We start from the raw sequence: 15,120 nt of genomic DNA on the forward strand, positions 1-15,120 counted from the left end.
TCCCGCACCCGTAGATGTCGAGCACGCCGATGAAGGAGTGCTGCTTGGTGGAGGAGCGCAGCGCCTTGTTGATGCGGAGCACGATCCAGGAGAAGAGCTGCGCGTACACGTGCTTGGCGAGAGCGTCGCGAGCGTTCTGGGCCTGCGCGCGCCCCATGGGCTTCACGTAGGTCTCGGCGCCCGTCGAGATCTTGCGGTGGCACAGCCAGTGCGCCATCTGGTCCCTCTCCAGCCCCAGCAGCTCGCAGAAGATGTTCAGGTGCTTGTCTTCCTTCTGCACGGCGAGACACCGCCGGTGGGTGGGGTGGGGGGGGGGAGATACGAATATAGCGGTGTAGTGCGGTGTATCATCGTGTAGTGTAGCGTATATACATACTACACCACTGTATGTATGTACGTTGATCTTATTTCGCACCGTACATTGTCAACCGCGCTAATCGGTGGTGCGGGGGAAGGACAACAAACCAAACACAAAAAGCAGTTCTAAAGAAATGAGTTCTAAAGAAATTCGTTTTGAATCGTGCGGTCACGGCTACTCCAGCCACCCGTTTCATTTCTAAGGATTACAATAATAATAATTCAAATGCTTTATCATCCTTCCCCCGCACCTCCAATTAAGCACAGTTGGCTACGTGCGGTGAGTGTGTGTGCGTATGCATGTCCGTGTGCGGTGAGTGTGTGTGCGAGTGTGCGCATGTGTGTGCATGTGCGTGCGTACATCTGTGTGTGTGCGTGCGTGTGTGCGTGCGTGCGTGTCAATGGGTACAGCGCTGTTAGTGGAGCAGCAGGTTGGACGTGTGTTGGGGTAAAGTGTGGGTATACCCACCTCTTCTAAAGCGTCTAGCCAGCATGGAAGAGTAGACCAAATACACGGGCCTCCTACTGGAGTGAGCTTCAGAGAGCTCTATAGAGAGCTCCCTCTAGTAGAGGCCCGAGTGAGAACTCCATTGCAGGGCTGCACCTTTATTAATTTGCTGTACACGCGTCTGGGGTTGCCGTGCGAGCCTGCGGCGCGCGCATCCCGCAAGCGACTCACGTTGACGAAGCAGGTCTCCTGCTCACGGTCCTGCGACTGCACGTCCACGTTGCCCAGGTGAAGGATGCCGGCTATGATCTTAAATATCCCCATCTGATAGCTCGCACTGATACCTGCGGGAGGCACACGGAGGCGGACGGCGGGGACGGGTAGCGCATGCAGTCACGCCCCGAGTGGCGACAAACAGAGACGCAGCACAGCACAATGAAGCTTTTGCCCACGTAGCAGAATCTTGAAACATGCTGCAATGAGTATTACTCTTATTCTCGCCAAACAGCCGATGGGATTTCCACAGCAGTATTGTAAATCGGTACGCGCGAACATTTGCGATCACAGAACGCGCGCGTCGACCCGGGGCGTCAAGCGGCCCTCGCGGTAACTTGAATTCCGAGACGGCGTCACGACTCGGCCGTGCGGCCCCGCGACCCACCCAGGAGCGCGAACGCTCGCCGAGTGCGCTCCAGGTCCTCGCCATCGTCCACCTCCTCGATGACCGCGTTGCCGCCCTGCGCCGTGTAAGCGAACGCCTCCGCCGGTTCTGCGCGGGGAGCGGGAGGGAGAGGGCGGCACGCGGGGACCGCTCACGCAAGCGCCAGCGGGCGGTCGTGCAACACCCCTCGCCCCCGTGGGGCTCTCCAGCAACGGGCCGACACCGGGCAGGCAAAGTATGAATATTTTGACTACAGTACTACAATGACGAGTTAAAAAAGGAGCGAGCATGCCGTGAGCGTGGGGGCATGGAGGGGCCCCGGCTGGCCGGCTCACCCAGGCGGAGCTCCTTGAACTCGGGCAGCTCGGCGCTGGCGCAGAGCTGGTAGAACACGTGGTAGTTCCGCTCCTCCTCCGCCTACCCTCGGCATCACAGCACACGCACACACACAGGCACGGACATACAGCATACACGCACAGACGCAGCACACACGCACGGACAACACGTACAGTGCGAAAGAAGTTCAACATACAGACACAGCACATACACGCACGTGGATTTTGCTTCGTCCTCATCCCCAGCTCGTAGTAAAGGGTGCAGCTACCCAAGTAGTGTGCGGGCGGGCGGGCAGAGAGCACAGGCGCCCACTCCCCTCACCTGGAAGACGACGCGAGACTTCTCCAGGAGGTACGTGCGCATGTTGGCGCCGACGATGAGGTACTGCCGGTTGAAGCCGATCTCGATGTACTTGCCGAAGCGGCTGCTGTTGTCGTTGCGCGTCGTCTTGGCGTTGCCGATGGCCTGGGCAAGGAGACCGAGAGATCGCGTGTGTGCGTGTGTGCGTGTGCGTGACCAACGTACACACGGCTGTGCGGCGAGGTTGCCACGGGGGAGGGATCGGTACGTGGGAGGACTGTTAAGGGATGGTGATGACTTGAGAAAGACTTCGTCCAGCAGTGGACTGATCATGGCTGAGGATCATGATGTATGTATGTAGAATTTCGCACCGTACATAGTCAACAATGCAAATCGGAGGTGCGGGGGAAGAAATTAGTTTGTCAATTTCGATGATGATTTAAAAGCGCGTAGATCCAGCGGCTTCCAAAAATCGGAAGGAAGAGCGTTCCAGACGGCTGCAGAAGCGCATCTGAAAGCACCGATGCGGTGACCGTCTTTGTTCGATGACTCGTCTAACGCCGCCTTCATGTGATGGTTTATGACGAGATCAGCAGGGCATTGCGATTCATTTGTGGCATGCACTTTGTGTGTGCGATGAGTGCGACCTTGTAATGTTTGATGGTGATGGAATGGCTTGTGCTATCGCTTCCCTTCATGCGTTTTTGGCCCCCGCTTTCAAAAGTGAATCTGAAGTGGGAAAAAAATCTTCACTCTTCGCATTAATGCTAAAAGCTAATGGCTCACAACAAAAACATATCCTCGTATAGATCTTATCGCGTGCGCACAGCAAAATTATTCGTGAGGGAACCATTGGTGAAGGGGTGGGGGGGGGGGAGCCCACGACTGAATCAGATGTCCCTCGCATCGCTGATGTTCACAGCGGCCGTAGATCTGACCGCGGCTGCTGGGTTCGTAGCGCGGTGCACTAACCGCTGCGCCACCGCCTCCCTCCACCACCAACCCACGCCCACCACTCGCATACTTCGGGGCTGCGCTGGGAGGGGGTGATTTTTTTTCTCAATGAGGAAAACTCCTCGCGCTCATTGTTGTTGCACCCGCCGGTCATCAAACTCCAAAGTCATCTTAGCGTGGGACTGGCGCGATCATTTTCTTTAACTGCCAAAGCTTATGTTTAAAAAAATTTGACACCGAACGTTTCCTAATTCGGTGTTGCTGTTGTCGGAGCCACGGCGTGAAGCCAAGAAACTTCCTCCAGCACACACACACACGAGAGAGGAGCGGTCGTGCCACCTTAGCAAATTAATGTGGACGGCTCGACCAGAGGAGTTCAATTATATTTCTGTCCAACACTAAGCTTCCCAACATCAAACGGCGCTTCCTCGACACCGTGGATCGAGCGCCGTGCTCGTTCTCTGGAGGGGATTAATGACTTAAATTATCATTTCAAATGTACGACGAATTGGTCGAGAAATATAAATTCACCAGTCAACGATGAGAAAGCCGAGAACCTTTGGGGAGGAAGCTTTCATCTCACGAGTTCCCCGGACTTTGAATTCAGGTGCTCGGCAGGACTGGTTGAATAAACAGGCAGCCGCATTGCCTCACGAGCCATGCCGCTGGAACGTCGCGTGCATCACTTAGAATTCTCTCGCCGCTCACACGTGACCAGAGCAAAGGAATGAAAGCTACACACGCAAACGTTCGCACTCCAGCTCCAAATCCGCAAACGCCACTATGCTGCAACTTCAGGACGGTTTTTGTAGGCAATTTCAACATACGTTAGTTTTAAATTAAGTCCTAGTGCTTTTAAAGTTATATTTTAACATTAAGGCTTATGGATGTTAGAGTGATAGGCCGACAGACTTGGGAAGAGGCCCAGACTGGGGGTCAGCAACCAAATGTCATTATTGACGGGGCATCACGGTCAGGAATCGAACCTGATCCGCAGCCATCGAATCAAACGGCAAGCAATCACCACCGTAACTTAGCAAGCAAACCACTGCCAGTGTGGTTCATGTCCTGCCAACTCCATCGCGCCGACAGGTACAAGGAGAAGATGGGAAAGAAGCGGAGTGAACATGAACGGCCAGGGTGGGCCTCCACTGTGTGACCTGCGTGCCCTCATGCCCTCTTCTGCCCCTCCCACCCCACATCCTAAACTTTTGGTCCGGTGCTCGAACTGGTTTGTGGCGCAACATAAAAACAAAAATCAATCCTAATTGTATCCCGTTCGTGCTGCCAGCTTCGTGTCATGCAGCAAAAGCACCCGTCCGGGTATCTAGCAGAGCTGTATAAACCTTTTTCGTGCTTGACAAGTCGCCACGGATGGACGTGGATGTAATAGAACTACGACTTAGATCCCTCTGAGTGAGCCCTATGTTCAACGCACAGCAGGGGGCAGCACTTCCTCAAAGCGGGGGGGGGGGGGGGGGGGGGAAAGGGATTGCACCCTCGTCGAGAGGAATGTGGGCGCAACCGATCAGCGCGAGGAAGCATGTCAGAGCGGTCGGTCGGTCCGGTCCGGTGGTCGTAGGAATGAGGCGTGGGGGGTGGCAGTGCGTGAGGGGTGGCAGTGCGTGAGGGGTGGCAGTGCGTGCGGCGTGAGGGGTGGCAGTGCATGCGGCCCTTCCTCACCTCCATGATGGGGTTGGAGGCCAGCACCTTCTCCTCGATGTTGGCCTCGCTGGCCGAGCCCCCGACCGTGGCGAAATATCGCATCGCGTACTTGGCCGACACCGTCTTGCCGGCGCCCGACTCCCCGCTCACGATGATCGACTGATTCTTCTCATCCCTGGCGACGCGCGACGGGGCAAACCGGGACGGCCATTACCTCGACGGTTACCTCCGTGGAACAGCGAGAGACCCCACTCTGGACAGAGATGATGCTGCAGTTTGTTTTTATGTTATGAATGGAAGATAACCATCAAGTCCAGAGTGGTGTCCATGCTCAACTGAACATTAGGCCGTGCTGTCTCTTCTGGCCATCATGAGCAATAAGTCAACATTCCACCTTCATGCGCTGGGTACGAGCTTATCCGAAGAAAACAAACGCAGTTGGCCGTCCAAACAACGTTACAAACATTTTTTTTCTCTGCCACATGCTACTTGGCCAGCAATTAAATGTGTAACCTTCCGATTATGCACTCGTGTGCTCTGACATGCCACTTAGACACACGACACAGGAAACCATAAACATTTACTTCACTGATTACTTGATAATGTTAAGCTGGGACAATAAAAAAAATTGCATTGAGATATTTTTTAAAAACTGATGCCAATTAGTTAAATAGCACTGGTTATTGTTCTGTGCGTCTCTGCCGGGCTGTGTAATGCAGCGGCTTGAACCACTGGTATCTGTAAATGGCAGCATCGGGCAGCGCATTCGCCGCTCGCTGCAGAGGTTCACGCTTTGAATATGGCGGCCGCGCTGGTTATGAATGGGGTGGGAATAACCACACCGAAACCACTACGCGCCACCCGCTTCGTAGTGGACGTCACAGATCCCGGACGTCATTCCACAAGGCGAGGCCGTTGTGTGCCGGCTGGCGTCAGGGTAGAAATTTAATTTAAAAAATAACACCGCAAGTTACTCAATTGGCATTATAGAGTACACGTATAGCGGAACTTGTTACGCTTTATTTTTTAAGTTACCAGGTAAGGCCCACTGAGCTCTTTTTTCAGAAGCGCCCCGGCCATCACAAATGATTGCTCAACAAAGTGGCTTATCGTCACGTCTAAATTTACAGCAGCCAAATACACGAAACGCGTGATGTCGATTCTTAAATGTGGAAGGAAAAAACATCATCGCTCCATACTCGCACACGAATGCCCCACAGGGTATTGCTTGCCAATGAGGCTGTTCTGATCTCTTGCGTTCCCACCCGGTTAAACAAATTCATGTTGAAACTTGCACGAGCCCAGCTGTGCCTCCCACTACCACACAACTTCCAGCAGGTGGCCCATGACAAATGCCAAGCGACAGTGCTTTTAAAATGCCCACGGAACAAATCTAGTTTGACCGCAGACCCGTCTGAGACGTAAAAAGCCACCGCATTTGCAAAGGACGCACAATTATTCCCAATTATCCTGCAAACTTCATGCATCGGGGTGGCAAGGGTTGAACTCTGTTATGAGCAAACCATACAAACGTAACGGCACGGCCTTAGTTAAACGCTCTCAAGACAAACCTGGACCAATGCAAGTCCCGATAGTGAAAGGCATCCCGATGTGGAATATAGACCACGGATGGTGAAGAGGGCAGCTCTGAATTAGAATTAAGACCGAACGAAACACCGGGGAGGTTACTATGAGGGCTATCGTGCTCTCATAAAACTCCCAGAGTGCTGTGAAGTTCTACAGGTCTCCATCCTCGGCCCAGTGCCCCGTGACACAAAACTCTGCGTAATAATAATCATAATTTGGTGTTACACGGATGTATTTGGAGTAAGATGGGGCTACAATATTTGCTTTGTTATTTAAAGTAAAAAAAAGCACAGAATAACGCACAACTTGTTTCATACCAATTTGTACAAGAACTTGGCACGCGCTACCTTTCACCTCTCTCTCGTCAACAACCGGAACGTAATCCACGAGCTGCGTGCGCTGAAGACTCTGCAGGGCCCTGCGAAGCATTGGGAGGGGAGCTGGGCTGTGCCCCGCGCTCACTGCACCACCCGGCATGTGGGCATCAGCCTTGCGCCGCTCATCGCCAAGACAGCGACGGTGCAGATCATCGTTCCGTTCAGCGGACCACAAATTCATCGTTCTCAGCGGGGGGGAACTCAACCGAGCCGGCTCACCCCCAGCCGCCGGACCACGCAGCGCCGATGCCCGTCGGCGAGACTCTGAGTCTATCGCCCCCGCTGGCACCGCCAGTGAACCTGCCTTGCTCGATGCGTACAACCATCCCGGGAGAGAAGAAACGCGGCAGCGGAGACTGAGGACAACGCGGTAAAGCTCCGCATCAGATGCCGCTCTTAGCAATGTAGATAATCACCTACCTTTGATTAAAAACTAAAATGTCACGGGTAAATCCCCGTAATTTGTTGAAAGTCGCCCCGCTCGTCGCAACACGACGCATTCCACGTGATCGATCTCAGCCAAAATGTGCTCACGAAATCTCCAACAGCTCAGCCTCAGTGCCTGCCTTTCCTTTGTTGATGTTTTTATTTTGTAAACGACAATAAGAGCTAAAAACTCGACGTTAAAACAAAGCGTTAAATTCCTGCGCGCGATGTCGGAGATGAATCGCATTGTACGCTGTCGTGTGCGTGTGGGAATAAATGAGGTTTTGGTAGGATTGAAAAAAAGGGGCATTTAGACAACGTACTGTCATCGCTATTATTGTTCTGACAAAAATACTTCTGACCACAGCGCGGTTGGACCTGCAAGTGTCGATAATTAGTGAAATGCCACGCGTGAGGATTTTGAGCATTGAAGTGCGTCGCTGTTGAGCAACACAATGCACAAGTGCCACTGGAACACAACCACAAAGATCTCAACGTGGCGGATAACAGGAAGGGCTGATGCATGGATAACGGGAAGACGATTGCACTTATCCACTGTCTCCCATTCCCCTCATCTGCACAATCGCCGACAACTGGAGGAGCTCGTCTGCGGTAAAAGGGGAAGACTTGTAGATCGGCCTGATCGAACGGATGATGATGGCAACTTTGGAAATGAGAGTCACAGATAAGAGGGATTGAACTCTATTATAAGACAATGCAGTCCGGCACCATCACCATGTACCGCGCAACAAGGCGTACCATTGTATCGCAAACCGTTGTTACCATGGTGATGTCAACCCACATGCCAACCCCACCTCCCCCTCCCCTACCCTCCCCCAGCCTACGACATTGCAAGTCAATTTATTAATTTCATATTCCATTTTATATTCCGGAGTTTGGGTGAAATAAAAAAAGAGTTTTCGCTTTGCATCCTTGCCAACTTGTCAACGCTCAAAGTTACCCAGAAGGCACCACTAAGGTGGCTAATCTCTCCGACGCGCCATCTGCGTGTGTACCGCCGCGTGGCGCTGGGCACGTTGTCTGACGTACGTACGGACGTACGTGTGTGTGTGTATGTATGTTGAACCTCTTTCACACCATACGTAGCCGACCGTGCGATTCGGAGGTGCGGGGAAAAAATTGAAAACTCTGCTTTTTGTGTTTAGTTTGCTGTCGTCCCCCCGCACCTCCGATTAACGCGATTGGCCATGTACGGTGCGTAAGAAGTTCAACACACACACAAAGACCCATAGACTCATCACACGTAGGCCAATGGACTCACACACTGCATCGTGCACTTTCAGATGCGCTTCTGCGGCCGTCTGGAACGCTCTTCCTTCCGATATTAGGAAGCCACTGGAGCTGTGCATTTTTAAATCATCATCCAGATTGAAAACTAATTTATTTAGAACTGCTTTTGGTGTTGAGTTTGTTGTCCTTCCCCTGCACCTCCGATTAGCGCGGTTGGCGCGAAAGCAGTGCGGCGCCACGCACGTGCATGACGTGCCGGCAGATTCCCACCGGGAGCGCAACGCAGGGCCAATTCGGTCGCAACTGCGAAAACCCACTCGGTCGCACCACGGTGGCCATCGAACCTTACTCACAGGGGGGGTGGGGGTGGGGGGGAGCGGGGGGGGGGTGAAGGGGGGGTTACACGCTTAACGGTCACCCAGCTCATTGACCTCCACCTGACTGGAAGAGACAGTGAGACGGGGACGCGCGCTTTGTTGACGAGAGAGAGAGAGAGAGGACCTTTGTGTGACCGGCGTGCATTCGAGCCAGCGGCCAGCGCCGCCGTCTTATCTACGCACGTGCACACACTGGGCCTTGTGTCGGTCTCCGTGTGCCTGGTCACCGCGTGGATATTGAACCCGGCGCGCTTCACGACGTCGTAATTCTACACCGAGAGTAGCGACGCCGCCCATTTTCATTCCCGTGAGAAGACCAATAATGGTCGTAGTCATTTGGAATCTTTCACCCAGAACATCATGGGCGTGAGAACGTAAGAGTAATTCCCTCACCCCTCATTCCTTCACTCATTCCCACACACCTCATTCCCAAACACCTCGCAGAGTTTGAAGTCCTTCTTAAAGAACGTTAAGGCATTTCACATTTCGAGTGGTTCTTTTTGCGTTTGTAGAGGAAATTTAAGCGGCACGTGGAATCCCAAGCAGACGGAGAGAGAGCGACCGCCAAAGCTCCCAGCAGCCACGCGTTAGAAACCTCAACGCAGCGCAGCAGGCTCCTTGCGTGCGCAACCACGCCGTGAAGCAACACTCGCGTTTCGCACGCACGCACGCACCGCGGCCATCGCTACGCCAGCCACTGAGTCAACTCCGACGTGCGGGGGCACCATGGGGGCCCCATCGTGCGCTCGCTACGGCCAGATGGAGGTTCTGGCTACGGGGTGCAGGAGGGGGGAGATGCGTTGCTCTGTTCCGGCAAGCCACTGGGGAAAAGTGTTAAACCTACAGCTTATTTTTTTCATTAACAAGGGTTTAACACAGGCCCACACACGCAACTGAATGCACCACTACCATCCCAACGTGAATGAAAGTTAGTTCGTCTTAGCACACACGACAGATGGTCAACTATAGTCCTAATTGGCCGAAACGCTACGTCCAAGTAAATATCCACTCCCATCGTCGCACGAACGGCCACTGAAATGTACATCCAAAGTTTGTGGACCTGCCCCGGTGCTCTTCCCTGCCCCATTCCCTCCCCGACGGGGAGGGGGGGGGCACGGCCCCCCTCTCCTCCCTCCCAGGCGTGGGGGGGGCCCACCGTGCCATCTGCTTGTAGGCCTCCTCAGCGACGGCAAAGATGTGCGGGTCCATGTCGCCCATGTTCTGCCCGCTGTAGGCGAAGATGATATCCTCGCCATAGATGGGCATCTGCTCGTAAGGGTTGATGGCGACCAGCACGATGCCTGCGGTGAGAACGACGAGCCGACTTAAGGGAAGGCGGTCCGGGGCGAACACATCGAACTCATCATCGAGTCCATCGCGCGAGCGCTTATTGCGCTATCTCGCCCAACGGGGCCCACCTCTGTTCATCCCCTAGGCGGTGGACCTGCATGCGGTGCAAGAAAGTGGAACGTCAAACGTCAGCGTTTACATCCGACGTGCACAGCGTGGGGGGGGGGGGGGTGCAGCGGTGGCCACGTGGCTCGTGCGATGATGCGCTCCAAACGGTGACGCGAGTTTCGATTACCCCCCCACCCCCTCCCCCAGCCATGCCGAACGTCGGTGGCGAGCGAGAACGCAACCGGCACCGTCACGGAGCGGCACTGATCGGAATGGTGAAGTATGGTCAACCAACCACTCCCCCTCCTCCTCCCCCCGCCCCCCCCCATGACCGACACAGCGTGGTGCGGCATTAATCAAGGAGCGCATTGACGGGGGGGGGGGGGGGGGGCTCTCTATTAATTAACTTAATAATATATTATCATGAAAAAGTATGCATGTCTGCTTATGCATTTAGTCCTCAAGGCTGGGCTCATCCAACTTAAGTGAGAGAAAACATTCATGTCCGTGTTGTTTTCATGCAGTCATTGACGACTGGGCACAGACAGTCACACGCTCAACCAACCACGAGCTGGAGTCTCTTCCGGCCACATGGAGCGTGCGTCGCCACACGGCTGACATTTCTAATTTGCTCACAAGTGTGAAACTAAAAGCCAAAGATTTTTCTTATTTATAGCTCTTTTTCATAAGAGCACCTGGCCACAAATGAAAGCCCAACAAAGTGGCTTATCGTGTGGATATTATAGCAGCCAGATTCTCTAAACGCACGATTCTAATTGTGGAGGGAAAAACGGGAGGACTGGGAGGAAAATCCACTCGACCACGGGAGAGAGAGAGACACACAACAAATATACAGCAGGCGTCAGGGTTGGGATCGAACCCACGACCTCCTGCATACCAGGCGAGGCAGTTAACATCTCCTAGCCACCATGATGATGATGAGAGAGGGACACGCAAACTCCAAATATACAGCAGGTGTCTGGGTCGGGATCGAACCCACGACCTCCTGTATACCAGGCAAGGTAGTTTACATCTCACCACCGTGGCACCCTACCTCTCTGCCCTGGGCTTCGAGAAGGTGAGTAGCTAAATGAAATGTATGAGATAGTAGCGTTGCTACAATTCACTATGACCGAGCTAATCAAATAAATTCACTCGACCAGAGAACGGCGTTTAACCCCAGGTGGCTTCTCACATTCAAACCCAGGATCCTAACGGTGCCGGCTGTGACCCGTACACACGGCCATGCCAACTCTTGTGGCCTACTGAAACCAGCGAGGGGGTGCAGGCCACGATGGTGACAGCTCTTGACTCACAACTGAGATGGTTGAGAGTTAAAATCCCAGTAAGGGGTCAAGTCATCGTATTGGTCGATAAACTGAGAATGAGACAAAATAAAATATTAAATGAGTACCACCCTTGTGAAAGTCAATGGTGGTCACTCTTTCAGGGTAACAAAAACGAGTACTGCTGCATTGCTTGCTTCGGCAACATCTTTGTTCGTCTTTTTTTGCCCGATTTCACCCGGATTGAGCGACCGGCATCGCGTGCCGAGTTTGACCGTCCAGAACTCTCGCGGGGCAAGTGGAAACAACTCGTGTGAGAGGACGGCTCGCGGAGGTGAAGATCACAAAGCTCCCTCCGAGAATGTGTCAAGCGACCTCGGTTCCACACAGTAGTAGGCGGACGGCACTCTCTCACCCAATACCTGCCACTGACAGCAACATTCATCGCATTACAGTCAAACCAATATGATGAACTCTGAGAGCTGAAAATTCGCCGATTTAACTGTAAAGGCAGTTTTGACATGCGCGTGGTTTTTTGTATGTTTGTTATGCAGTCAAGCGTAAGTGACCGGGCTGAGAACGGCAACTCGGTACGTGACAGGACTCGGTTTAATCATCCGGAATTAAATCTAGAATCTCAGCAGTGCCAGCAGCTCAGTGCTGGGCCTTACGAGCAGCACGGCCCCCCCCGAACTCTCCCACCCTGCCCCCCCAACCACCCCACGTGACCAGTGCCCGTGACGCATGCAGCAGGTGTTGCGCGCATACCGCAGTACGTGTATATGTGGTTGGACTCGGCAAAGCGGACTTTGAGGTTGTGCAGCACGGCCGGCTCATGCAAGTAGCTGAGTGCCGTCAGATCGTTCTCTCCCACCAGAATGTCGGGGTTGCGCAGGGGCGGGAGCTGCCCCCCCTCCAGCGGGTGCTGCACCACCTGCCTCGCGGGGAGACGCACCGCATGCCATGCACCACCGTCATCGTCGTCATCATCATCGTCATCGTTGTCATCGTCATCGTCGTCATTGTCGTCGTCATCGTTATCATTGTAATAGTCGTCATCATTGTCATCATCATCATAGTCATCCTCGTCATCATCGTTGTCATTTTCATCATCGTCGTCATCCTCATCATCATCATTGTCATCGTCATCATCGTTGTCATCGTCATCATCGTCGTCATCGTCATCATCATCGTCATCATCAATTTCAACATACATACAAGGTGTCAAATCTGTGTAAGGTGTAGGCCAATCAGTTTCAAGGACAGTGCAAACATTATTGTCAAAGCATATGCTTGCATTTTTTTACCACGAGCATGTGTGGTTAACGCAGACTTGATGACTTGTAAAAGGTGTCTATTTGGTGCTTGAATATCTTAACACCTCTTGTATTCATACCAGAGAGGGTATAAACCTTTCTTATCATTTAATAAGGCATCTAACGTCTGGTATCCTGGTATGTGTACACCAACAATATCGCTGTGCCATGCCTCTTGGACTCAGGGCTGGGATGTATAATTTAGATTTCAATCACGCTTTACAAATGCAATTAAATGAACCACTTTAATCTTGTGTAATTTAGAGAGTGGCCATCTGTGTGTGTGTGCTGGTTGTCTGTGTGGGCCAACACCAGTGACGATCAGTCCTGGGCCTCCCCTAAGTCGACTCAGCCTCAGATGAGTACCCGGTGCGGAGTTGTAAACATCAGCAGTGGGGAGACAAAGGTGGCCGGGCGTGGTGCTGGCCACCCACCCACTGGTGTGCCGTGCCGGTCTTCATAGGTTATCGCTAACAGCACTTGCCCAAACGGTGTGTGAACGACACAAGGGGATCATTGGTGTCGGTGGTGCTGCCCTGTGTGGCGTGTGAAGGGTGCGCGACTGACCCTGCCATCTTCGAGCCTAAGCTGCAGCAGGCGGTCTCCGTCGCGGTAATCCTGGCAGATCTCCGCCGACACCCACACCTCGTCCGCGTGCGGGATCCATACCTTGGTGAGCTGCAACGAGGCCACGCACGCGCACAGACGGGCACAGACGCGTATACACGCTTGAGCACCTCTTGTGTGAGTCCACAAAAATAAAGTAGTGTTGACCTTCATCAATCCACTGGTGGAAGAAGGGTTCCCCCCCATACTCCATTCTCAATGACAGCCACTGTTCACCGTTTCATAACATTTCTTCGTCGCGGAAAAATGTATTCCGATGCAGCATTTGCCTTGCGGTCGAAAGGGTTTGAAAATCATCGGAATCCCGCTAGAATCGGCAGGTAGGGGGCTGGGAAGCGAGCGCACCATTAGCCGCGGCGGTTATTCGACCGTAGGCCACCTGACTCGGTCGGCGGCTGTTTGGAGAGAGGGAACCAAGACCCGTCGAGGTAGAACTCGGCCAATGACATTAGCCGCGGTCACAAACCAAAACCGGGTGGCCGGGCTCGAAGCTCGACGTGCCGTGCGCAGCAACCGCGTTTGGGAGTTATTGGACCATACTTCACCACGCCGGTCGGGGAAGACATCGGAGGGAGCATGGTACATTACGGCGATGTAGTTTTCAGCGCTGCCCTCTGCTGCACTGGTGAAGTACCCGTCGAGGACGCTTGACAACGGAGTTGAGGCACACGTATATTTATTTAACAAGTTGCCAGTACAGGACAGCCCTAGAGGGGGTAGCGGCCCCCTCACCCGTATAACTCAGGGAATACCCCTAGCTATCCATAGCCTATCCCCTGAGTCCTCCACTAAGAGCTAGGGGAGGCTGTCTGGCCCGACACTGGTAATCGGGCTCGGTACCCGGAGTCCCAGAGCACTGGCTCTGGTTCACGGGACCACGCCACTGGCTCGAGCCTGATCCCGTGGGGCCCTGATAAGGGCGGCGATCAGGGGGAGTCCAGGGCTCTAGCTACGACGTCTTCCGACTTCTTAGCTTAACTATAACATAACTGACTAAGCCCATATAACGACCCCTTTTTATACCCAACCCTCCTTGAGGGGTGGGGCCCCGGGGGATCGTAACGCCGAACCAGCCCCCCCCCAGGGTGTCTGGCTCGGACGTCGCAGAGGGCATCTCCCTGTGCACACACGTAGCCCCGCCCACTGTGTTTCTTTCCCATAGGCTGCCATGCATAACGGCCCTCTCTCCAACGTCCCTACATCACTCCCCCCCGCATAGCTCGCAGCCGTCCCGGCTGCAACAATTTCAACAAATGAATCTTTACCCCTTGACTCCCCCCGTGTGTGCCCCATTTTTTTTCCATTTAACAGAACGAGAATTAAACAACAACACTAACAATGCCCCTAAAGTGAGAACAAACCGACGCGCCCCCCCCCCTCGAATAAATACGAAATCCGTAGAGGCAAGATATGTACATTTCCCGGAACCCTCAGCGCACGCACAACACGCACACAAGACGCACACACACACACAGCCATAATACAACAACGCGCCAAGAGCGCCACACGAACGCAGCGTCCAGCAACAATAGCACACGAAAGTGTACCAGAAAACGCAAAAAAAATAAAAAAAATTTTCTTCTTATTTTCGTTTCGTTTTCACTTCTTGTTCGCGTTCCAGTGTTTTTATAAGAGTCTGCGCATTTTAGCGCGCGTCCTTGCCGCAGGCCCGTCACAAGGGCCAACCTCAGATGGCGGACCATTCGGTGGCCGCTGTCCCATCCGAGGCGAGTCCGCAATTGGAGTGGCGGGAC

At 53.5% G+C, this 15,120-nt stretch overlaps 1 protein-coding gene across 4 annotated transcripts in view; it reads right to left on the reverse strand.

Moving 5' to 3' along the window:
* MYO5A (myosin VA) overlaps window positions 1–15,120 on the reverse strand; it is a 115,933-nt gene that overhangs the window by 49,601 nt on the left and 51,212 nt on the right. For all 4 annotated transcript variants that reach the window (XM_061553873.1, XM_061553872.1, XM_061553871.1 and 1 more), the window contains exons 2-10: window positions 13,307–13,417; window positions 12,192–12,357; window positions 9,896–10,040; window positions 4,740–4,896; window positions 2,124–2,267; window positions 1,802–1,883; window positions 1,467–1,574; window positions 1,037–1,149; window positions 9–274 (exon numbers count right to left, since the gene is read on the reverse strand). In XM_061553873.1, the coding sequence (XP_061409857.1) occupies window positions 9–274; window positions 1,037–1,149; window positions 1,467–1,574; window positions 1,802–1,883; window positions 2,124–2,267; window positions 4,740–4,896; window positions 9,896–10,040; window positions 12,192–12,357; window positions 13,307–13,417 (1,292 nt within the window). The remainder of the gene's footprint in view (window positions 1–8; window positions 275–1,036; window positions 1,150–1,466; window positions 1,575–1,801; window positions 1,884–2,123; window positions 2,268–4,739; window positions 4,897–9,895; window positions 10,041–12,191; window positions 12,358–13,306; window positions 13,418–15,120) is intronic.

Source organism: Lethenteron reissneri, chromosome 18, assembly GCF_015708825.2.
Source record: "Lethenteron reissneri isolate LAM-NWPU_2019-01 chromosome 18, ASM1570882v1, whole genome shotgun sequence".
NCBI lineage: Eukaryota > Metazoa > Chordata > Hyperoartia > Petromyzontiformes > Petromyzontidae > Lethenteron > Lethenteron reissneri.